We start from the raw sequence: 26217 nt of genomic DNA on the forward strand, positions 1-26217 counted from the left end.
ATGGCTACCCGACTCAACGCCAAGGTGGGGACCTTCTGCTCTCTGTACCAGGAGGACAATCCCTTGGCGGTGGATGCCCTGTCCATCCCATGGAGGTTCAGGCTGTTTTACATATTCCCTCCAATTCCAATCATACCGAAGGTATTGATAAAAATAAGACAGGACCAAGCCTCGGGAATAGCCATAATCCCGTTCTGGCCAAAAAGGGCTTGGTTTGCTCAGCTCATACAAATGAGTCAGGGCATATATTGGAGGCTTCCCCCACTCCCAGACCTGGTAACCCAAGGAGAGCTGAGATGCCAGGATCTGAGGAGACTCAACCTGACAGCCTGGAGGTTGACCAGTCCCTATTGAGAAATAGAGGACTGTCACAAGCCGTCTTGAAGACCCTATCCAGCGCCAGAGCAGATTCGACTAACAGGAACTACCGTCGAATAGGTAACATCTTTAATGCCTGGTGTCTGCAGCATCAAGTGGACTCCACCGATCCCCCTACGGAGGCGATCCTGGACTTCCTTCAAGACGGACTAGACAGAGGTCTTGCTGCGGCCACACTCAAGGTACACGTAGCGGCCCTGTCCGCCTATCTGGGGAGGCGTTTGTCTCAGGATCCTTTAGTGAGCACCTTTATTAAAGGGGCAACTAGGCTGAGACCGGTGGTAAACACCCCTGTCCACCAATGGGACCTTATTCCGGTCCTGAACGCCCTATGTGGCCAGCCATTTGAACCTCTGGAAGAGGTCTCCCTCAAGTCGCTAACCGGCAAAATGGCGCTGCTATTGGCAGTCACACCTGCCAAACGCGTTAGTGAACTACAAGCTTTGTCTGCTGAGGAGCCATATACCACCTTTTTCTCTGACCATGTACAGCTTAGGTTCCTCCCTGGGTTTCGTCCCAAGGTGCCATCTGCTGTAAACAGGAACCAACTGATTTCCCTTCCAGTATTTTTTCCGTTCCCTTCTTCTGCTGAAGAAGAAAGATGGCACAAGCTGGATGTGGTTAGATGCCTGCAGATCTACTTGCAGCGCACTCGCCCCTTTAGGTGGACTGAAAACCTGTTGGTCAGCTACACGGGGAAAAACAAGGGCGCCAAAGCCGCCAAAGCTACAATATCCCGGTGGGTTACCGAGACTATTAGAGTCGCCTATACCGCCCAAGGGCTGTCGGCTCCATCTTTCCTTCATGCCCATTCAACCAGGGCAGTGTCCACTTCACGGGCAGAAAGAAGTGCTTTGTCTGTGGACCAAATATATGCAGCTGCCTCTTGGGCATCTGAATCCACCTTCATTTGGCATTACCGCCTGAAGGACCAAGTGGCAGATTCCACTGCCTTTGCCCAGACCAGTTTAAGTTCGGTCATGGGTTTGTCCCACCCATCTTGGGGACCTGCTTGCTATATCCCCACATTGTGCCGCTGTTGAGGACGACAGGGAACGAGTGATTATGAAGATAATCTTGTTTCCCTTAGTCCTAACAGCGGCACAAGATTTCCCACCCTGGGAATCATATCTTATGTATAAAACTGTATATAAATGTAATGGAGGTACTTTTGTATTTACACGCAGAGGGGAGGTTCTTGTGCCCTCTTATAGGGCCTGCCACGCATTTGATTGGCTAATTAAATATCCGCCTGTCCTACCAGCACACAGGGGCAGAAATACCCCACATTGTGCCGCTGTTAGGACTAAGGGAAACAAGATTATCTTCATAATCACTCGTTGGGTGCACTTATTAACCCATTAACAGACCATTTTTAAAATATTTTTTTTTCTCGCTCAGAAAACCCCTTTAACCCTTTCACTGCCAAGGGTCTCTGGAAATTTTGCACCTCCAGTAGCCAGAGCAATTTTCACAGTTTTGACATGTCTGAATAAAACGCATATTTCTAAATTAAATATTTGTCAAAAACCCCCATACCAATATATTTTCTGAAAGCAGAGAGCCAGGGGAATATAGCTTGAACAGTTCTATCTTGGAATGCTACATTATACTTGTATACATTTGAGTTAAAGTTTTTTTTTTTTTCTAAAAAAAATCCAAAATTCCAAATTTCTGACCTAAACACTACCACATGCAGGGATATACTGACATAATTTCTTTAGTATACTAAAGTCTAATGTGTCTTTAATTCAACAATACTACACATATGTGACTAAACTCCCTTTAAGACCCTAAAAAAGTGCACCTCAAAATCTTGATGTTGGCCTTAAATGTGAAAAAAATAGTAGCATGAATAAAACATGCCATATACATTAGAATCAATGACTAAACCCCATAAACCTATACATTTCCAAACAGCAGACACCATGACCATCATATAAATACTATCTAGCTTATTATACTCACAGCCACCTTCATGCAACTTTTTATCAAACATTGATTTTTTGCAAAAATTACACAAAAGTTCAGCGGTACCAGACAGTGGCACTATTGATGGGGATGAGAGAGAGCTCACATAAAGCTTTACAGTGAGATGAAAATTGTGAGCAGATTCACAATTTTCATCTCATATTATAACCCATGTTCCAAGCTTTCAGATGAGATGAAAATTGTGAATCTACTCGCAATTTTCATCTCGCTGTAAAGCTTTATGTGATCTCTCTCTCATCCCCATCAATAGTGCCGACACTGTGCGGTACCGCTGTCTTCTTTAGTTGACAGCTGCGATCAGCAACTTCTTGGTCAGCTGATCACTGGCTTACTTTATAACCCATGTTCATAGCTTCCAATTGAGATGAAAATTGTGACACTAGTCACAATTTTCATCTCACTGTAAAGCTTTATACGATCGCTGCCCGTTCTTCAGCACCACAGGTAAGAGAGGGACAGACGGAGCAGTACTGTTGTCTTTTTTATGTGATAGCTGCGATCAGCGACCTTTTAGTCAGCTGATCGCTGGCTTATTTTATAGCCCATGTTCCTAGCTTTCCAATGAGATGCAAATTGTGATGCTGCTTGCAATGTTCATCTCACTGTAAATCTTTATGTGAGCACTCCCCCCTCCCCTTCTACTGTTGCGTCGGAGCTGTACCCCCATCTTTTTTAGTTGACAGCTGAAATCAGTGACCCCCTGATCAGCTGATCACTAGCTTATTTTAAAGGGCAGACTCTTGGCTTTCATAAAAGTTGAAAATGGCACCTCCCCCTACATTTCTATAGAAAAAACAGGGAGCAGAATCTGCATGTATTAACAGTTTTGGGAGCGATCGGTGACCTCTAGGTCATCAGATTGCTTTGCCATTTTAAAGTCAAGATCCTTGGCTTTAAAATGACACCAAAACTATCGAGATAACCCAATTTTTTACAGAGTTATGGGCTTCAGTAGCAAGGACGTAGTAACTACATCCTCCGCTACTGAAGTGCCACCTGGGGAGCACGTTTAGCTACATGCCTGGCAAGAAAAGGGTTAAGGAAAGCATAAAATGTCCTAGGTTTACAGTAGTTATATGCGAAAACTATAAACTTCTACATATTTGCCATATAGTTTCTGTACCAATTTCTCTGCATTGGTCCAAGGTCATGTGAACACACAGGTGCAGGGCTCCTAACAGTAGCCGAAGATCAGTGTATAGTGGTATATTTCTATAATGGCAGGCTTAGAGAGAGCAGCTTTGTAAAATATACAATATTTGGTGAAATATTCTTTTTAAGTCTAAGCCATAGTTATATTTAGAGATGAGCGAACAGTAAAATGTTCGAGGTTCGATATTCGTTTCGAGTAGCCCCTCAATATGTGACTACTCGAATCGAATATCGAACCCCATTATAGTCTATGGGGGGAAAATGCTTGTTTCAGGGGTAGGCAACGTCCTATCAAATTATACTTACCAAGTCCACGAGTGAGGGTCGGGCTGGATCCTCCGAGCAGTCTTCTCCGTGCAGTGTCCCCGCGGCGTCTTCCGGGTCTTCATTCACTCTGCCAGGCATCGGGCCTGGGCAGAGCCGACTGTGCATGCCCGCACTACAAGCTGCACGGAGAAGACTTCTAAAGGTAGGAGAAAAATCAGCTTTGATTGGCCGACTGTATAGCATTCGGCCAATCAATGCTGGTTCTGTATCGAACTTTTACATTCGAAAAGCGAGTGGTACTCAATCGAGTATGAGTATTTCGAATACCGTAGCATTCGATCGAATACCTACTCGATCGCGTACTACTCACTCATCTTTAGTTATATTCTAAAATGATTTTGCCTTGCTGCAGCCACCACCAGAGAAAGCTTAAAAGCTTACTACATACTATTATACATGTAGTAGATTTGACTTTCTGAATTTTTTTTTATTTCGCTTACTTATATAACGTCATCATGTTCTGCAGAGCTTTACAAATTCCCTATCACTATGTGAAAGGAAACTAGAGTAAACCCACACAAGCATGGGGAGAACATACAAACTCCTGGCAGATGTTGCCCTTGGCTGTGCTTAGGTCCCTGTATTGGTGGCTGCAATTTTATGAGTTAACAGGGGAAAGGGAGATCTGTATTAGCAAAATGGAGAGTACACAATGCTGGACCTAGTAACATCAAAGCTGTATCACTCCTTATGAAACAAGTGATGATAGATAGATAGATAGATAGATAGATAGATAGATAGATAGATAGATTATCTGTATAACAAATAGGCGGCACTCCAAAAATAAATTCATCAAGCCCAGTGGGATTTATTGCATGTGCAACTTTTCAGCTCCAATGCCTGGAGCCATTCTCAAGTATTGGAGCTGAAATATTGCACATGCAATAAATCCCGCAGGACTTGCGGAATATATTTTTGGAGTGCTGCCTATTTCTTATTATTGGGGAATCTTGGATCAGGATTTCGGGATTGAGCACCCTCCTGTGGATTTTCTATTTATGTACATGGATGGATGGTCATACTGTTAGTCAGGGTAATAAAAGGTATGGCATTGCCGTTGAATATCCTAACAGTATGTTAATGTTGTATTTATGATAAAAATGTAAATGTCAACTATGCTTTTTTTTTTTTTTTTAAGCTGATTTTAACCTTTCTCTTTTAGCTCTCCTATATGCAACTATTTTTGGAAATGTGACCACCATTTTCCAGCAAATGTATGCCAACACCAACCGTTATCATGAGGTGCTGAATAACGTGCGTGACTTCCTCAAACTCTATCAAGTTCCTAAAGGCCTTAGCGAGAGGGTCATGGATTACATTGTTTCAACGTGGTCCATGTCAAAAGGCATTGATACAGAAAAGGTACGAGTCCATGAGGTAAACGTTCAAAAATTATGCATTTCAATTTTAAACAATTCACCATGAGCCTGTCCATTACTAACCATCTACTAATATCCATACCATTCCATGAAGCATGGTCATGTAGAAGTCAATAAGTATAGATGTTTGATCCTATTAATGTCAGGAAGTACATATGGCATGTTAACTGTGTTAACAGGTCCGTACAGTTGCAGCAGTGTTAACTTTATATAGCATTTTTCATGTTTTACTACTCTGTGTTTCTACTTACTCCCAAATCTTTTTTTATGTTTCTATCCATGGAGATGAGAGCTGTTTCTGCAGAGCAGGATATCGTTTTATTGAGTTGATGGATTGATGGAAGCACGGGCAGGGAATGGAGCGAGGTCAAACCCACAAGTAAAAGAACAGGAAGTTAGTGAACAATCCACAACACAAGACAGTATAAAAACGCAGGCCCACATGGAGAAGGAGGAGTGCTGTGGCCAGGGTTCATAGATCTGCAGCCGAAGGCAGAAGGAATGCTGCAGTGGAGAATATGTGAGTCAGGTTGCCTAACAATGTGACAAGACTGATAGTGAGAGCTGCAGCTGCCAACTACATCCATAAAATATTATTTTCAGAAATCCCCCTTCTGCAAAAAATATGAGTATGGTCATAGAAAGTGTCAGAATCCCAGTTGTTGGACTAAGGAAACCAACAGAATAATGTATGTCACTCTTCACTCTTTCAACATAATGCTGAGATAGACTGCTATAATGTGCTGAGGGTGACTGCAGTAGTCTGTTATATCCTACAGGGCAACAGAGGTAAATCTCACCTTCGTTGCAAGCCAGCATATAACTTATGCAGACTGAGTTCAACCTCATATCCAGAGATATATAGATGTGTTCCTCCTTACCTTTTGTTTTGGCTAAACATATCCTAAGTTGTGTTGAGCAAGACAAAATTTAAAGGGGCAACGCGGTGGCTCAGTGGTTAACACTGCAGTCTTGCAGTGCTGGAGTCCTGGGTTTGAATACTGCCCAGGGCAACATCTGCAAGGAGTTTGTATGTTCTCTCCGTGTTTGCATGGGTTTCATCCAACACTTCAAAGACATACTGATAGGGGGAAAGGAAAAGCTGAACATTAAAAAAAAAAAAAGATTTTATGATACTCTGTCATGGCATGTCTATTCTATATTTGGACAGTGGTGGGGTTGTGAGTAGCAGTCCACTAAAAATCTTCCTAGTATGTTTCAATATTTCATTAAATGTGTTTTATTAGAATTTGGAGTCTGTTATGGTAAGGTAAAGGTGATCACATCTGTAGCAGGTGGCAAACCAAGACCTGCCATCTGCTGTCATTTGTGCAGCCATGTATTGAGTTGCTTTGATTAAATGAGGGACTAGATGATTTTCTAATATTGGCATATTGTGAATTATTATAGTAGGCATTGACGGGAAAGGGGTTTCTGTAAGAGGGTCACCTTTGAATTTGAAGCATTTAATTGACAAAACTTTCAACTTTCAAAGTTTTAAGTGAGAGTCACTCTAGCGAAAGCTAACTGTTGTTCGGTCATTGGATGAAAAGAAAGTGGTTTCACATGGAGTCTGATGGACCCCATCGACTATAATGGTGTCTATTGGGTGTTCTTCATTTTAAAACTGGCAGAGGAAAAATTCCTCCATGTGGGACTGACAATTTTCAGAAGGACTCTGTGACAGAGCCTCCGTTACAGACTCCGGCACAGATCTTAACATAGCCTTTGCAGTTCAGAAATTCTCAGTACTTAAAAAAACTTTTTTAATGGAGCTTGAAAAAATTAATTGTATAATCATTTACATAATCAATGGCATGTACAGAAGAGAGGAAAACATAGCAAAGATTAGACTGAGACTTAGATTTGCCACCCAAGTCATAAGGGCCCCATCCCTTGCCCTCTTATGCTCACAATTAAGTTTCTCTAAAGAAGGGAGTCCTGCCTGACTGAATGGAATAAAGGGAAGGACCAACCTAGACTTGGCCCCCTCTCTCCAATGACCCATATCAGCTGTATAAGCCACTTCTATGGAATGGACACTTTTGAGAATAAGACTCTTTAATATTGAAAGTCTCTTTAATTTCATGCAATATAACTATAAACCTGAACAAAGTGTTCATTTGGAATACAAACCTCCAGTGATTTCATCCAAGCTTTTGTGAAATGTCCAGAGGAACATAAAAAGAGAACACTGTTCATGTCCGTACGACAAAAGAATCTAAAACTATTCAGCACCAACAAAGGGGAATATTTATCTTGTATATTTGATGAAGTCGCGTGTCACTTGGGAAGATCATTTTTCACCAGCTTCCCGTGCTTCACTGAGTTTTTCACTTTAAGCTATTAATTACAATCCATTAATTTTGTTAACATTTTAACATCTAAAGAGGTTACCTGCCAACCCTGCATTGTCCTATGGATGTTCAGATACATTGGAGTTAAAAATGATTGAAAACATCCATTATTCCACAATGCTCTAAGAGTGCAATGGTGGAAATTTCAAGGACAAATACCAGTCTACAGTTACAAAGTACGGTTGAAAGTAGACATATAGTACGTGTATCACATTCAACCAAGGGTTGGGAGAGGATGTAGATAAAGGAAAGGGGTGTAGATATATTTTAGAATTTTGCTTCTCTCTGTTGATTCGGAATAAGGTGAAAACCCCCATATAGTGTGAGGCAATCTGCCCTAAAAAAAACCAGAATTCTCTTCTGAACGCAAGTGGTGATCAAACTGGATCAACAGTCAAAGCAAAAATTATTTTAATCTTTTAATCTTTCCTCATATCCTTTTGTTAAATGACATCTATATGAAAGTATTTACTAACATGTGTCATACACACTCCCCTCCCCCTCTGGACCCTACAGCAGGCATAACATGTTATCAATTTTCAGTGGAGATATCCCACAGAGTACAGAGGTATTGACCGAAAAGGGGGTATGGCCTTGGGGGAAAAAGGACATGGCCTAAATCATGCACAACAAATGCCTCAAGAACTTTTAAGCCAACTAAAAGGCGGTGTAAAGTTAGACTTGACATACAATAAGAATATGATAAATTTATCAAACGCTTTGCTAAATCTGGAGCAGTTGAAGATTCTCTGTACTATGTTTGCATTGTTTGCCTTTTAGACAGTATTAGTAAATCTGGGCCAATGATATTTCTGTCCTACTGCATTGGGACACGCTCTTGTTCCAGCCAGTTGTCTTACAGCCATATACGATGGGCTCTTTTATTGGTTCAATAAGGGTATGGTTTTATAAATGTCAATATTAAACTTCATTTGGATTGATGATTTCCCTTGAAATGCATGTGTATAGGTCTACCAAGAACTACATTGCACTGTAGCATCATGGGAGGTTAGGCAAAGGGGGAACACAGTTTAGGTGCTCTGACCTAAGTGAGGAGAAGATGCCATTTTTGTGTTACACTGGTGAGAGCAAGTCTGTCAAAAATGATCAGTAGGAAGTTTCAGAGATGCCTTGGTGATCTGAGCAGCAAAACCAAGTGTCCCTTGGTCCCACAGGATACGAAGACTTTCAAGCTAGCAGTGAGTGTAGCATCCATAGATTCGGCTGGGAAAGAGATTGAGACGCATACTGGCTTCTTCATGGTGAGAGTAGAGCACCGTCAACATGAGCAGTACCACAATTGTGTACATAGTTATTGTAGATAAAAAAGACAGAAATTGTTCCATGTAAAGGCAAAACTCTTATAAATTGTCTATCAATTGCTCAGAGTCATAATCCAACCTATATAATATGTAGCCACAGGAACCGTATGTGTCAGTCTATTGGCATTGTGCAAACAGCTCGGCAATGTTTAGCTTACAAACATTATGTAGGCAGAGATTATATTTGTGGGTTTTTTTTTGTCAGTCTAGCAGCTAAGTTTCAGGATTTGCATTATCTTTTTTGTTAGAAAAACCATATAGCTATATATTTGTATAAGATTATATTATAAGATTGTATACACCATCTGTAAGTAAAATAGTGAACAATGAGAAATCTATTTATGACTTCACAAGAATATGATTAATATTTCCAGTTTTACGGTAAAAGTTTCACAATCTCAGTTTTTATTGCCTGGTGGCTTCAGTGTTGACCTTTCTCTGTGTGGGTTGAGCAATTTACTATATGCTGAGAACATAGAAAATTCCATCAGGAAAATTGACTTCTTATAATGAATTTGTGATATTTTGGGATATGTACATATTAAATGATACTTTAAAGCTATACAAGCTAGTGTAAAGTTAGTTTTCAAGCAATATACCAAAAATAAACCTACGAACTTGTGTGCATTTATTGGACCTGCCCTTATTTGTTCTGGGCTCTTGGGCTGCTCTTCATTCAACTTTTCACTTAAAAGCAATTCATAAGCACATATTCCTATAGAAGTTCCTCTTTTTGACACGTAAAGCTGTGGCTATCCACTGGATGGAGGACAGGAAGTGGCGTATCTACCACAGTAGCAGTGGTAGCAGCCGCCACAGGGCCCGACACCTTAGGGGGCCTGGGCCCCCTCACTAATTGGACATTGGGTTCCGGGCGGTGGAGAGCCTCAGCTTGCATTCTGACAGTGGGAGAGGGGCGGAGACATCGCACAGGAAGAAGATAGTACTGGAGGATGGAGTGAACAGCGCTGAGTGAGTGCAGACTGGTGAGTTTAACCTATGTGTGCAAGGCAGGCTGTCAGCACAGAGTACTGTGCTGGCAGTTGCCTGCTGCCTGGGGATGAAGAGGTTACAAGTGCCACATTCAGTGTCTGTGAAGAGTGTTTTAAGTGAGAACTGTGAGAACACGGTAAACTGACACTAAATGTGGCATTGTAACCCCTTCTTTCCCAGGCAGTGGCAGTGAACTTATTACAGTATTATGTATTGCAGTACATAATACTGTGCTACAGGGGCCACTATAGGGTTTAATACTGTATACAGGAGCCACTATAGGGTATAATACTGTGTAAAGGGGCCACTATGGGGCATAATAGTGCCTGCAGGAATGCGGGGGAAAAGGGGCGGTCGGTCAGGGTCTTTGGAGGGGGGCCCTTTGTCAAAGGTTCACCACGGGGCCCTGCCCTTCCTAGTTATGCCACTGCAGACAGGCTCCCCTCATGATCATCTGTCAATGGTGTAAACTAGTAAATACTATCCTACCATATGAAGGTATAGTATACCGCACCCGTGGCTATCCTAAGAAGTGTCAATGTATCAAGGGTGCATGGTGTACTTCACCTTTGACCCATTATAGTGCCAGGGATTTACAGAACTCTTTACATAAGGCTTATTTGCTTCTTGCTTGAGCCTCCTTATATAATTGAGCTTTCTCTTATATAATTATTATATTCCGCCCCCCCCGCCGGTGTGCCAACAACACACCATAGTTCACTTTAGTTGTTCTAATGCATCCGACAGGCCAACACACAGCATGTTTTCTTTTATTAACCTCTTATTTGCTTTTGTTCTGCTTTCTGTGTTTCCGTTTTACTGATCTAATCTCTTGATGTTCAGACATATATTCTCAATAAAGCAAGTTTAAATAAAAAAAATAAAAAAAATGGGGGGGAACAAAAAATTCTCATTTGGGACCTTTCTTGTGGGTCACTGAAGTGACCTTTAAGATTTATTTAACTTCAGTGTCTTAGATGGAAGAGAACTGCATTGCCAACGTGACACACCAATAAGCTGTCAATCTGCCCATGTCACAGATGAAAAATCTGAAAAAAAAAGTAAAATAACAACTTTATAGTATTTGTTTCTTCAATTACTCGAACCCTTGAGACCTGACAATACATGTGGGGGAGTATTGTATGCTGGTCTTGCCGACCCCCGCACCAACAGAGGGCACTCTTAATTCATGAGGCTGCTTTTCATCATGAATTAGGCCTACGCATGAATTTCTCTGTCCGATCATAGGGAGACCAGTTATAGGTGCACAATACTCTCTATCTTCCCCCCGCACCATTACTGCCCAAAAAAGTCAGGGATGCTTTCAGTAGTCTCCAGGGGCATAAGTTGAGGGGGTGCAGAGGGTGCAGTCGCACCAGGGCCCAGGAGCCTTAGGGAGCCCATAAGCACTGGCATCAGTATTGAGAGTACAGCTTCCTTCTGGCCCATAAGCCAAGGAGCCCCACAGATTACTCTAACCACACTAAGGGTGATTAAACTCCTTAACACCCATAACCATCACTATCAAAAATTCGTTGTAGGGCTGAGGTAGGGGGCCCCAGACAAAAGATTGCATCGGGGCCCACAAGACTTTATTTACTTCCATGACTAACTCCATAGCTCTAGACCATCAAGTATGCCTCCATTACTCTGGATCACTGTACTAGACAACCAGGAATTCTGACATTAACCTATTCCGTGCCATAGTTCACTAGGAACATTACATTAAATATTTTACTGCCACAGACCACAAGGCATACAGACATTATCCCCTCTGCTGCCTTAGATCACCGGAGATATAACTAATAGATATAACTACAATAAGCTTGGATATAGTGTAATATTATTTGTCTGGATAGTATGTGGTTCTGTATATCTTGCTGCTTGATAGCTTATTATTAGGCTATGGTGTTGTACATCAATACTTATTTAATGTGGGAAAATAGCCCAGATTCCTAACAGCTGCAAAGGCATACACAGCACATTGTAAATGATACCGCTAAAAGTCTACTTAAATTTAAGTGTTAGAACGTTATGTATCTGTATAGTGTTGCCGCCTTACCTTTTTAATATTTGTCTCTGCTAACCCCTCGTCACATCTGCGTTGGTATTCCGTCCGAGGGAGTCTGCATCGGGACCCCCCCGAACAGAATACCAAACGCAATTGTAAGCGCTGTGCAGTAAAAACACACGGACCCCATAGACTATAATGGGGTCCATGTGCTTGCCACGCGCTGCCCACACGAATCATGTGGACAGGAATGTAGATTGTGAAGTACTTTCCTATCCACATGTTCCCTGCAGAGATCTGGGAACCTGCATGAACCCCATTATAGTCTATGGGGATCTGTGTGCTTTTACTGCACAGCGCTTGCAATTGCGTTTGGTATTCCGTTTCCCATTGGCATTCGTTCTCCGGACGAATGCCAATGCAGATGTGAACCAACCCTTTACTCTGTCATAGTCTACACAGCATAGCTGACAAGTGAGCTGCAGAAGACAATCTATGTCAGTCTATTGTCAAGGGATCAGTGTGAAAATGAAATATTCTCTAGATTAATAAAATATCACATAAAATTATTTAAAACATAAAAATAAAAATGTGATTTGTAGGTATATATCATTTTCTGATAAATTCCCTTTCAATTATAAGGTAATATCTATGCATAGCTATTCCTAATGAAGTACATGAGGATCTCTTTAAATAGCAACTTGTCAAATAAAAGGAAGAACATACAATGAAGTTCAGCACTCTATATGAGCACTCTGTGTTCCTAAGGTAATGAACAGCTGTCTTGTCTGTTATAGCAACAGATCTTCTAAAAATGATACAGAGCTGTCAAGGATCAGGCTAGATACCTCTGGAAGGAGCACTTTGTGGGATGTAATGAGGGAGATAGATGATGCATACAATTACATAAGTCAGCCATACTTGTGCACCTGTAGATTTAGGTGAACTTTTATGAAAAAAACATGAATTTACATGTTAGTATGCATTCAGCTCCGATACAGCATGTAATAAAAGTACTTTATTGCTAGCAGAGGGTAAGTGAATGGACTTCCTTTTAGGCTCCTTCATACTATTAGTAGTATCTTTGGAATAACACTGTAAATTAAATCTAACATTACATTCACAAAGAGGCTTTAGGCTAAGTTCACATGGTGGATTTTGATCCATAATTTGGTGTGGATTCCGTGTCAAATTCTGAATTAAAATACCTCCTCCTGGGGCCACACGGTGGCTCAGTGGTTAGCGCTGGAGTCCTGGTGTTCAAATCCCACCAAGGGCAAAAAACCATCTGCAAGGAGTTTGTATGTTCTCCCCGTGTTTGCATGGATTTCCATCCCATATTCCAAAAAAAAGACATACTGATAGGGAAAAATGTACATTGTGGGGCTCACAATCTACATTTAAAAAAAAAAAAAAAAAAAATACCGCCTCCTATTGAAGTCAGTGGGAACCAGACATTTGGTTTTTCCACGAAAAACTTGGCACGCACAAAAAAGGAGCCACATGCCCTATCTTCCGTGGCCTAATCAGCCACGGCAGACCACAGTGCGTCACTTCCTCTGAACTAGGCCCATTCATGTAGGCCTAATCCGAAGCAGAATTCTGCGACTGTATGCCCTGCTCTGGCATCCAGTCGCGGTTAGCTGTTTTTTGGTCCAGAATCTGAGACGGCATCCCGCCTCAAATTCCGAACTAAAATCCGTTGTGTGAACTTAGCCTTAGGGTCAGAGCACACAGATTTTTTGATGTTGAATCCACTTCAAAATCAGCCTCCAAAAAAAAAAAACCCAAGAGAGTTCTATTGGGAAGTTTTTTTTGGAGGCTGATTTTGAGGCAGATTCAGCGTCAAAATCCTCACCAAAAAACTCCTTAGGGTCCATTTACACAGTTTTTTTAGCACTGATTTGGACGCAGAATCCGCGTCGGAATCCACGTGGAAAAAAGCCTCCCATTGACATCAATGGGTTTCTTTTTCCGCTATTTTTTGGCCGGACACAGTCGGACATTCAGGACATTCTGTCCAGCCAAAAAAAGCAGTTTCCCCATGGACATGCTGCAGGTGGACAGTGGCGCTTTCCTTTTAATATTCATTCAAATGAATGGGTTTTATAACTGACCGCCGGGAAACTGTCCTCTGTCCAGTTTTTCTGGGGCTTAGGACGGAAACCTGGGAGAATGACACAGAGCGCACAGGGGCGCAAGTGTCAATGCCACACAGAGTTTTTTGGTAGGCTTTTGAGGCCATAATCGCCTCTAAACCCTGACCAAAAAGCTGGTTCCCATTGAAATCAACGGGACCTGCTCAGGAGCTTTTTCTGGGAGCCGTTTCTTCCGGCTCCCGGGAAAAAGAAGCGAGGTGCTCATTCTTCAGGCTGACTTACCCGCGATTCAGCCTGAAGAAACTCCCTCCTCCGGACTAGGCCCATTCATTGGGTCTAATCCGGAGCGGAGTATGCGGCTGGATGCCGCTGCAGTGCACCGGCTTTCAGTTGCAGCGACCTGGCTTTTGGATCGGAAACTGAGACGGAGGCCGCCTTAAGTTCCTATCCAAAAACTACGTGTGAACTTACCCTTAGCCTTGTAAATCTACCCCCATAAGTGCAATAATAGTTAAGAAAAACCTAGACCTAATTGTCCATGAGGTAAGAGGAATTCCTATGTCCATTCTATGCAGGGTAACTTTTTGTTTTTACGGTCACTTTAACTAATATATGGAATAGCAATAAAAATGCACAAAAATCTCATTCCTCTGACCTTAGCTGAGCTTCCTGGTAGATTCATACTCTTGCTATTTTTGGATGCGGTCTCATAATGTAAAAGTTACACTTTGACATTTCCAGGCGTGCACTTATAAATTAGGCCCCGTGTGTGTTAGAATGCATGTGTCCAAATAAACAATTGCCAAAAAGAGTCTCCGAGGTCGCCCCTTCTCTCCAGTCCTATTTATAAGACAATGAATAATACCTGGCAAATTTATAAGCAGGACTTATATGGGGGAGTATTTCTTGTACTCTTAAAAATGTCACTTCAGCTATTAAAAGGCACATGTCAGTCACAGTGATGGGGGAACATTTTATTTTTTTATTTTTCTAACAAGGTTTACAGAATTTTAAATCATGACTAAAAAAAGCAGCGCTGATAAAATTCAGTATTTACATTATCCGCAGGAACAGAAAATGCCATTTACAATATTTTCTGGAACTACTTTTCGCCTCTAAATCGCACATCCAGCGTGTAAAAGATTAGTGGAATACACACAAAGCTCCTATCTGTGAAAAATAGAACTCTCCTGACTTAGAAGAGATTACCAGGCTTTGAATTTATGTAAAGAGCGGAAAAAGCCCCAATCTCTATAGAGCTGTTGATTCTTTACGTTCCTTGGGCAACTTTTGAGAATAGATGCGTTGCCATCTAATTAACTAAGTCCTTCTTTTACCATTACATGTTGTTTGATAACATAATTGGGCTAATTGTATAAAACAGGAATATAATTTAGCGGATAATATTGCACAAAGACGTGGCTAGAAGCTCTTAATGAAAAGCAATGACGTCTTTTCCATGCTTTCCATTTATGTGATCAGAATAATTTAAGTTTCTTCTCCATGTTGAGATTGGTTTTGAAGAACCCATGTGGCGTGTGGAATATAACATAGTATGATCTGGAGCAGACAAACACTTTACAGATTGGGGCTGCCTGACCAATAGGAGGCCACAAGAACAACAATCCATAATAACCAAAGCTAGACTCCCACTAACGTTCTGGTTTCTGTTCTTTAGGTCTACTTGGGGACCCAAAAAACAGAAACCCTATCTGCTTAAAAAGCAGTTACCCATGGAAAACCGCAGACCCCATAGACTATAATAGGGTCCTCTGGGTTTCTGCCCAAAATCATCAGAGAGAAAAGTCCTGCAGGACATTTCTCTCCACATATATTAGGCCCCATTCCCATGAAGTAACGCACCGCTCACTCTGACACGTAAACACGTGTCAGAGTGAGACACTTCAAAACAGATCCCATTGACTTCAATGCGTGCCGTCTTACACGCGCTACACATTGAAATCAATGGGTTAAAAAGCCTCCCATTGACTTCAATGGATTCCTTTTTCTGTTTTGCTTACTTTGTTACAGTCCCTTGTGTTTTATCTGAACTCTTTTTACTTTTGCATGTCTTGCTATTGATTCCACTGATCGACATTTCTATTCTCCACTTTCATGACCCTCCTTAATCAGACTCTTTACACAATTCATCACCCTCCATATGCTGTTTCACTCTACAGCAGACATCTAGTGTTTCTTCCCTTCCTCAAAGTGCCATTTCTTCAACATTCAGTCTATTACCCATGTGTATAATGCCTGAAGATGTAACTGTTTGTCCAAGGAACATAAGTCATTTCATTTACATTTTGAAACATTCGTTAAGTTGAAGCGTTCGTCACAGCTTTGAGGTCTTTTAAATGGTATTAACTACAAGGAGGAGGAGAAGAATTTATATTAACACATTAATGAGTGAATTTTATGAAGGCAGAGCGGAGGATAGAAGACTTAATTGAATTGTGTTTTTAGGCTTTCAGGCCATTGCCGTGGACTCCATCCTTAAACAGAATCTATCTGCTGCCATATCTGAGAACAGCATACTGTATGACGCTGAGCTCTGTGATACATATTGGAAGTTTATAGGATTTAGAGATAGATGTCTAAGTAAAAAGCAGGGTAAATCCTTATAGGACTCCTAATCCAGATAGTGAGAGTCCTGTCAATCACTGTGCACTGAGGAATAAGCAGGACTCTCACTGTCTCTCCTTGGAGTCCTGTCAGTATTTACTCTGAAAACCTGCTCCAATTCTTATAAACTTATATATCACGAAACTCGGCTTTTGTCTCTTTATCACGTTTTTACAACCTTGATATTGAAAACCTAATGTTGACATGACTGTGAGTAAAAGTTACAAAAAAAATGCAACAGTGATCAGCGTCAACTTTAACTGCAAGGTATATGGTATCTTACAATATCCTTGCCCCTCTATCAATATATATGGCTACAATATTCATAATGTATTAATGTATCAGCCATGTGTGTCTTTAACCTAATCTAGCTGGATTGACTATAAAAAGAGGCATCTTTGAAGCTCCTGGGCCTCCATCTACCATATGGCATTCATAATCTGGATGTCTTCTTTGCAGTAATCTGGTCTCCCTTATGCACTAGGGCGTAGGAACTACGCTACCAATGCACCCCTTAATGCTAGACCTCTGACTAAATAGCGGCTCTTTATATATAGTTTTATAAATTTTACACATCTCAGGGGTACCAGAACATTCCTATCAGATAACATTACAAGTGAACGTCCTTGGGAATTATGAAGCTGAAAGCAGATAACAACAGCTGGTAATGGCCACGTTGGTTTTAATTAGATTCTATGGACATATGGACATACGTTGTGTTTTCTTTGGCTTTCTCACATATTCTCTGTTCCAAGTCAGTGTGCTTATCTGTGAGAGTCTTGGCCACAAGTGAAGGTACATTTCACATATGGCTTTTATGTGCACAATACAGATCCTCTGTGTCTCTACTGAAAGCAACATAGATCACTTTAGGCTGAGTTGAGACGGGATTTTTTGGTCAGGATTTTGACACGGAATCCATATCAAAATCCTGACCAAAAAAACGTCTCCCATTGAAATCAATGGGCGCTGCTCATTTCTTTTTTTCCGTGAACGGGAAAAAGAAGCGACATGCCCTTTCTTCAAGCAGATTCCGCAGCCGGTTCAGCCCCGGACATCTGGCTGAAGACACTTCCTTCCGACTAGACCCATTCATTTGTGCCTAATCTGAAGTGGAGTGCCACAACTGGATGCCGGTACACCCATTTTTTTGGTCCCAGTCTGAACTAAGCCATAGAAATTTGGTGATCTAAGCTTGGTTTACTCAAACTGCTAGTTGTTTGCATATTGCAGCCGTAATACTGAAACTAAAATGGAATCTGAAAGTGGCTGAATATCTGGTGATCTGTTCCATAGTACCACATGCAATGAAATGGGGCCAGGCACCAGCTGACGCAAAGAGATGAGCAGGGCAGCCACTTTCTGCTATTCCAGTACTTCCATCCAGTACTTCCAGATGTTCGGCAGTTTAGAGCAGGACGACAGTTTCACAGAAGTTACCCAGCAGCTTCACAGTAGATTTACAGAACATATTGTAGGTAACAGCCTTTTCAGACAGGATTGGAGTCACAGTCCTGCAGAAGCACACAATAACATTCCTGTTTCCGCAGCCTACTGATGTTGAGTGCCCCATTTTCTAATAGAGAGTCAGGTTACATTTTGCAAAGACAGGCAACTGCACCAATCTCTGATCCAGACTGAGCTCAATAACCCTGAAAGATGCTGGAAAACTCCTAATACAGAGATTTTTCCCACCAAGACATGACATTGAGGTGTCAGGCTGCAGTGTGCGTTGGCTGTACTTTAAGAAGCATTGAAAGATACTGCCCAAAGCACCATCACTGTCCTAGCCTGAAGAGAATCACTGCATCACCTCTCATCCAGAAAATACCAAAATAAGAAGTGGCATGACTCGCCAATACCAATTAAAGTGATAATAGCATACAATATACACGAGTCATCAGAAAATACATTAATGAACCTTATAGTACACACCAAACACTTTATAACAACACTAAAGAAATGCAAAGAGCAAAAGTGAATACACAAGGGTACACAAGCCTATCCTGAGTGGCAGAAACTGCTGCAGAAATCCTTGACTCGATTTTGGTCCTGGATTTCTACTTTCATTTGCTGGGGATCTACACTTAGATTAGCAGCAGTCAATGGAAACTAGGCTCTAATATAAATGGCAGCAATGAAAACAATGGATGTACAGTCAATGCAGATTGTGATGTGAACAGAACTCAACCAGTCACTAGCACCAGCAAGTAACTAAAATGGAAAATTCATTATCACTAGTAAATATTACTCATAAGATTTACTCTTGTAAATGGCTGCCATTTCAACCAGAGTATCTTCAATCCCTACAGTATAATCCTTTTGTTGTCATAGACATGTGTTCTATATATATAATATATATATATATATATATATATATATATATATATATATATATATATATATATATATATATATATATAAAATCTGAGGAGGCTGAGCTGCAGGAAGGGAGGAGAGGCCAGTAGTCTGAAACAATGATGTCACCGTGGGCGTATCTCAGACTACTTTAGCCTTCCTGTAGGCACTGTAGCTATACTGCAGTTACATATCACTGTGCTGTCTTAACATGCTGACATGAGACAAGTAGGCCAGTAGGTAGTGACATTTATAATTTTGGAGCTCCTCTCTGCACATTTACTATGCAGATATCTATGGGTGATAGCTCCTATTGGAGGTTGACTGAAAGCCACATTGCAGACAATTACAGAATTAATATTACTGCAATGCAACATTAATGTTATCCTAGGGGCGGCAGGGGAGACCTTGCAAATACTGTAGTTCAAACTTTTTTGCCAAAGAGACACATTGACATTGCATCCCAGTTGGGTTAATCGCATAATTTAATAAAACCCATGGAAATCCACACCGCAATCTAAAATTGTATACTATTTGTCAGGAGGAGAAGGATCTACATACTCCATTCCAGCTGTATTTCTGAAACTAAATTAGATTTCTGTGGGATTTTATGATGGTTTAGTTCTGGATAACCATTGCAGCATGATCAGACAGCAGAGGGCCCTTGTGTAGGAATAGTATATGGCTCCCTTGTTGTCCAACAGCTCATCACAGAGCACCCCCTTATGTCTTTATAACAAAGCATCAATCTCTTCAGCTCAGTCCCTTTAATGCAATATATTTAATGCCAGCTGTTTTATGGGTAGCAGGGGGCCTCTTTAGTGGATCCAGTGCAGATGTGTAGGTTACTTATATAATAGTCTGGTGTAGTCACCCATGCATGGGAGGGCTGTATATTACAACTGTACATACACAAAAAATATATATGTAAAGGCACAGCTTACAAATACAGATGGTCAATTTTTGCATTGTGCTCTGTGTACCCCTGAAGTGTTCAATGTGATGCCCAGAATAACCCCTCAGACCTCAGGGCAAAAAGAATACTAATGAAGACTTGTAATATCCAGAATTGAAAAAACTATCAAAAAAATCCCTTTATTTATCACATATTCAATACCCTTCTCATTTTTAATATGTGATCAATAAAGGGATTTACATCCGTGATATGGCCAATAAAATTTGTTCACAGTATTTTGCAATAATACTAGAAAAATCCATTTTCGCTTGGTGACTTTGTGTTCTGCTGTTTTTGTGTGACATATTTTCAGTTTTAGAAGCTTTCGCATTATTTTAGTGGCAGAAATGTAGACATTGCCTGGTAAGTGAAGCATATGGATTTCACAATGATTACCTTCTGCGCTCAGATTTCTTGTCTAAATGTCACTCTGTCACCTTGTTGTCATGTTCTGAAGCCGGTTTCGAAATTAACATTAATAATTATAGTTTGTGCAAAGCAATCTCCAGTCTGTAAAAACCAAATAACAAACACAATGGAGATTACATTTTTGTATTTGCTGAATGCAGTCGCACAAGAGGTTGGTGCATTAGCATAGCAATATGTAAATGCATTTGTATCTTTCAGTACCAGCGAGGAGCATTATGAAAGAACATCCCAGCTTTTTACTGAAGGTTCTCCAATCCTTTGTTAGTTGAACATTCCCAGATTTCAGTATCATTTTATGAAAGCATTAACAATGCACACTGGATGAGAGACATTCTACTTTTCATTGCATTTAAGAAGAAACTTAATGACAAGAAAAGGATGATTACATATGTATTACTACTTGCTTATTAAAGTGTTTTTAGGCGACTTTTAAGACTTGTCAATCATAGGGGACGGATTGGTAAAATTCCGACATAAAACATAGCCTAGCTTAGTTTAGCGATGAGTAGGGCATGGTTTGGCTTTGAGTAGGTCATTCACCTCGACGCTTGAATCCCCATCTGTAGCCCTGGTAGTATATCGCAAGGGTATGAGACTAACATCTGATTAGAGGGGATTCAACCACCACCGGTACTAAGAACACATAGTGCTACTCCAGTCCTGCGCAATTCTTTCACTTTTGACACCTTTCATGCAAATACCTGTAGCAGCTGTTATTGGAAGTGATTGTACAGTGACCATACAGACCAACACTTGTTCTTGAATTCTTACCATCAATTATCTGCCTATACCTTCATTTACATCTCTGTTTAGCAGAGGTGACATATATAGGATCAGAATTTTGTCATGAGGTGTGGTGTTCCTCGCCTCTACCCCTGTTGGATGCCATTTGACCCAGGTGTCCTGCTCAAGCATACTGCCAGTCTTTTGTACAAATGTATCTCTCCTGTTTTGCTTATTTTGTCTTAATTGCTCAGCTATTTCCTGCTACAGAAGCAATGAATTAGACATTGTTAAAATGACTGTTCCATGTTCACCGATCTAACGTCTTTGAAAAATGGACCTTTTAGTCCATTTTGGGCCTTATTCACATGACTGAGCTGTTTTTTTGAACGGCCATCACATGTTCAATTTAAAACACATGAAAATCTATGAGTAGGGTTGAGCGATCGTGTTTGGAAAAGATTGGATTCCAATCGGCGATCAAGAAAATTTCACGATCGCCATCGGAATTCCGAACACGATCTTTTTATGTGGGATCGAGATCGGTGATTTTTCCCACAATGCATTGCTTAGCCTTCACACTGAGTATACGATGTATATTCAGTGTGAAGGCTCTGCTGCAGTTCCATAGGAATGAATGGAAGCAGCCGACACACAGCCTTAACCCCCTGCGCGCCGGCTGCCTCCATTCATTCGAATGGAAGGCTAAACTAAATCTCTAGCAGCTACTTACCTCTAGAGATGGCTGCTCCAGTGCCCGCCTTCTTCTTGCCTCGCTGCCCTGCCTCCCAGGTTAGTGTTTAAAGCGCTAGGTAGGCGGGGCTTGGGGCTTAGAGTGTGGGCGGGTACAGGGCGGGGAGACGTGACGTCTCCCCTCCCAGTACCCGCCCACACTCTTCTAACCCACCCACACTCTCCTAACCTGGCAGGGAGGGGGCAGCGAAGAGAGAAGAGCAGCGTGGAGCAGCAGCGAGGCGAAGAATGAGGGCACGGGGCACAGGACCAGCCATCTCTGGAGGTAAGTGGACACCAGGGGGTAGGATTGCTTTTAAAATCTGATCTCCGATTAAAAAAAAATCCCATTGACTTGCATTGGGATCAGAATTGGGATCGAGATCGGGTTCGAATGAAAAATGATCGGAAATCGGATTTTAAAATCGATCCTGAAAAGTCAAGATCAGCTCAACCCTATCTATGAGTATATTTACATGTTTTTTGATGAATGGGTGTCAGGTAATATTTGCATGTAAGGTAGATGTACTGTGGGGCCTTAAATTTAATTTTATTTTTGGGCTCTAAGCCCCCCAATCCGACACACAGGTAAAGGACATCAGGTTACAGTCTATAGCAAACAGGCCTACTATAGCTTCCTAAATATCCACATGGAGACCTGACTTCATATTCTTTAGTACATGCTATGCCCACATTATATGATCACAGTTTCTAATGTAGCCCTATTATCAGTCATTGTGATGTTAGTTTATGTATTGATGTGATGAAGTGGAGACAGCTGAAGGAGTTCTCATTCGCTTCCTCATAAACACACAACAAAACACCTACACTGATAGTCTTGGCAATTTACCTGAAATGTCATTTATTCTCAATAATGCCTGTCAGAATGAAGAATGGATAACCAGCAAGACAGGAGGAATACAAATCAGATTTGATGCAATATTAGCTATGTACAATCGCTTATTGTCAGTGTGCACAATAGTATTTGGTCACCTGTCTGGCCTTTGCTTTAGCCAGGTTCAGACAGGGCATTTGAAATGCAGTATTAGAGCTGACAGACATGCACTCCTAAAGACAAGGAATTTATAAAATTCCAATTTCAGCTACTTCTTTTTTGGAGTTTTAGAACATGCAGGAGTTTTATGTCATTTTTAAACATTTCCATGGAAATGTATTGTGCTTAGACATATACATTGATTTGTCACATATATTGATTTCCATGACATGACCTAGTGTAATGTTGTGTGGACCCACACCTTATAAAGCTGTATATTCTCCCCTTATTTTCCCACAACATTTGCGTAAATAGGTAGGGGAGGGACTACTTAGCTGTTGTTCACACTCTGTGCAGTCAGACTGAGGCATGGCCTGTGTAGTGTGACAAGGCTTGACTTACTCTAGTCATTGTTACTCAGGTTGTATTCCAAATTACATTATGTTGATATTTGATTTGCACTGTATAACATGTCATAAAGCAAAATTACGGGGGCAAAATTACGCGGCGTATATGCTTGTAACTCCTATTGAAATCAATGGGATCTTTTTGAGCATGCAAACTGCTGACACGCGTATACGTGCCAGATTGTGCTCCATTTTAATACATGTGAATTCCCCCCTTACAGTCCCAGGGGGATTAACCCCATCCTGTGCAACAGGCTGACAAAGGGTTAAGTCTGGAAGAACGTTCAGGTGTAGCTGGGAGGCGCCTCTATACTTTGTGGAAGGTATCAACACCCAGTCTCTTCAGCAGATCCTCTTGTAGAGCCAGTAACCTTTTCTCTGAAGGGATGAAATCCTCTTTCTTTTTGCTTTCTGCCTCTGGGAGATCAGGAGATCCTCCTGTTGCATCTACCCATGATCCCTCTATCTTGCAGACTGCCTAAACACATGGTCTTGGTTGCAAAGCAGCCCCTCCCATCCTCAAAGGATTTGATAAACAAACACAGTTGCTTTCATCCCTCCCTGCACAATGTCTGCAAACTGTTAATCCCTCATTTCCTTGAACTGCACACAGGGGTTGCATACAGAAAATTCTTCCCTGTCTCAGGGATGTAGCATTGGTGATGCTGGGTTGAGGCTATAATAAGAACCTACCACACTTCCCTCAGGGGCTGCAACAGACAGTCTTTCAGCAGTTGCAAACTCACCTCACTGAGGACTCAGACTGCTCTGTTCTGTTCTGTAGGTGGAAATACACACTGGAAAGCTGCAAAACAATAAATTATATACTGATACAGTGGCACAAACAATATAAAACAAAATATAGCAAAACAAAATATAGCATTGTCCACTGAAATACTGCATGAGACTTCTGGTGCTCACTGTCAGGCTAATTAGCATATGAGTAAAAGCGACTCATTCAAAAACCACTGCGGCGATTTACATATATAAAGTGGGTGTGGAATAGCCTTTCTAAAGGCTATGCAAGTGTGTGCTTAGTTAAAAAATGACTTTTCCCAATGATAGAGCCCCTTTAAGCCTTAAGTATTGCCAGCTTCTTAGATCACATGACATGAAATTAAAGAAATGTCTTTTGGGCTCCTCTGGGATTGAGATGTGCTAATAAATTGCCTTTTTTAATGATTCCTGAATTATTCATTTTAGCAGATGTCTCAAATTAAGAGCAAATGTTGAAAAAATAAATCCATAAAAGAAGTCTGCAAAACTAATCACAGCATCCAGAGGGTCTGTACATGGTGTGTTCCTGCGCTAGATATAAAAAGCACTAGTTTAAGGAATTGGTGATTCATGTTACTGCTCTTTCTGTGCTTCCTTGATATTCATTGCTCTCTCCTGGCAAGAAGGCAATATATCTTGTCAACGGCAGTAACTAGCTGCATGTTACAGAGCCTTCTGCTCTGGACTGACTGCTTGGTCTGTAGTTTGACTATGCTCTTGAGGGTTTGGAACTGCAGTACACTACAATACTAGTAGATGCTATAATATAATAGGAAGAAAGATGTAACCTAAAGGTCCTGTTGCATAGAAAAACCCTAAAGCCCCCCCTCCCCATGCCAGAAGTTGTGGATGTTTAAGCATTACACTGGTGGAAATGAGATGAAAACAATGGTGCAAATGAAATAATATATTCCTCTCATCATGTTAATAGGTTGAAATTGATGCCATGTAAATGTATACAGTTAAAGTGGACCTTTCACCACCTCCACCAACTCCAGTTCTTAGCATCTATTAATAGGTGCCCCTCTGGAATTTTTTCTCTCCCCTGCTATTCCCAAGAAATCAGTGCTAGTTTTGGTGCCTGATAAGTGAGCAGTGTCATTGGAATTTTATCTCTAGTTCCCACCATTCCTGAGCAATTAGTGCTTATTAGAGATGAGCGAACAGTGTTCTATCGAACACATGTTCGATCGGATATCAGGGTGTTCGCCATGTTCGAATCGAATCGAACACCACGTGGTAAAGTGCGCCAAAATTCGATTCCCCTCCCACCTTCCCTGGCGCCTTTTTTGCACCAATAACAGCGCAGGGGAGGTGGGACAGGAACTACGACACTGGGGGCATTGAAAAAAATTGGAAAAAGTCATTGGCTGCCGAAATCAGGTGACCTCCATTTTAGACGAATAGTGGATTTCAAATCCGGGTCATATGAGAATGTGAACTTTGTGACTATGAGACAGGGATAGCTGTACAGGCAGGGATAGCTAGGGATAACCTTTATTTAGGGGGGAATGTTATTAAAAATAACTTTTTGGGGCTCTATCGGGTGTGTAATTGTGATTTTTGTGAGATAAACTTTTTCCCATAGGGATGCATTGGCCAGCGCTGATTGGCCGAATTCCGTACTCTGGCCAATCAGTGCTGGCCAATGCACTCTATTAGCTTGATGAAGCAGAGTGTGCACAAGGGTTCAAGGGCAGCCTCGGCTCTGATGTAGCAGAGCTGAGGCTGCACAAGGGTTCAAGCGCACCCTCGGCTCTGATGTAGGAGAGCCGAGGGTGCACTTGAACCCTTGTGCACCCTCGGCTCTGCTACATCAGAGCCGAGGGTGCGCTTGAACCCTTGTGCACACTCTGCTTCATCAAGCTAATAGAATGCATTGGCCAGCGCTGATTGGCCAATGCATTCTATTAGCCCGATGAAGTAGAGCTGAATGTGTGTGCTAAGCACACACATTCAGCTCTACTTCATCGGGCTAATAGAATGCATTGGCCAGCGTTGATTGGCCAGAGTACGGAATTCGGCCAATCAGCGCTGGCTCTGCTGGAGGAGGCGGAGTCTAAGATCGCTCCACACCAGTCTTCATTCAGGTCCGACCTTAGACTCCGCCTCCTCCAGCAGAGCCAGCGCTGATTGGCCGAATTCCGTACTCTGGCCAATCAGCACTGGCTAATGCATTGTATTGGCGTGATGAAGCAGTGCTGAAT

General features: G+C 41.5%; 1 protein-coding gene across 3 annotated transcripts in view; it reads left to right on the forward strand.

Moving 5' to 3' along the window:
- The window catches only part of KCNH5 (potassium voltage-gated channel subfamily H member 5), a 269995-nt gene that overhangs the window by 214360 nt on the left and 29418 nt on the right, over positions 1–26217 (forward strand). For 2 of the 3 annotated variants that reach the window (XM_075282745.1, XM_075282746.1), the window contains one exon: positions 5012–5211. In XM_075282745.1, the coding sequence (XP_075138846.1) occupies positions 5012–5211 (200 nt within the window). Of the gene's footprint in view, positions 1–5011; positions 5227–26217 lie in introns of all 3 variants that reach the window. The other variant, XM_075282744.1, reaches the window with a different exon arrangement.

The sequence above is a fragment of the Leptodactylus fuscus genome, chromosome 7 (genome assembly GCF_031893055.1).
Source record: "Leptodactylus fuscus isolate aLepFus1 chromosome 7, aLepFus1.hap2, whole genome shotgun sequence".
NCBI classification, from domain to species: domain Eukaryota; kingdom Metazoa; phylum Chordata; class Amphibia; order Anura; family Leptodactylidae; genus Leptodactylus; species Leptodactylus fuscus.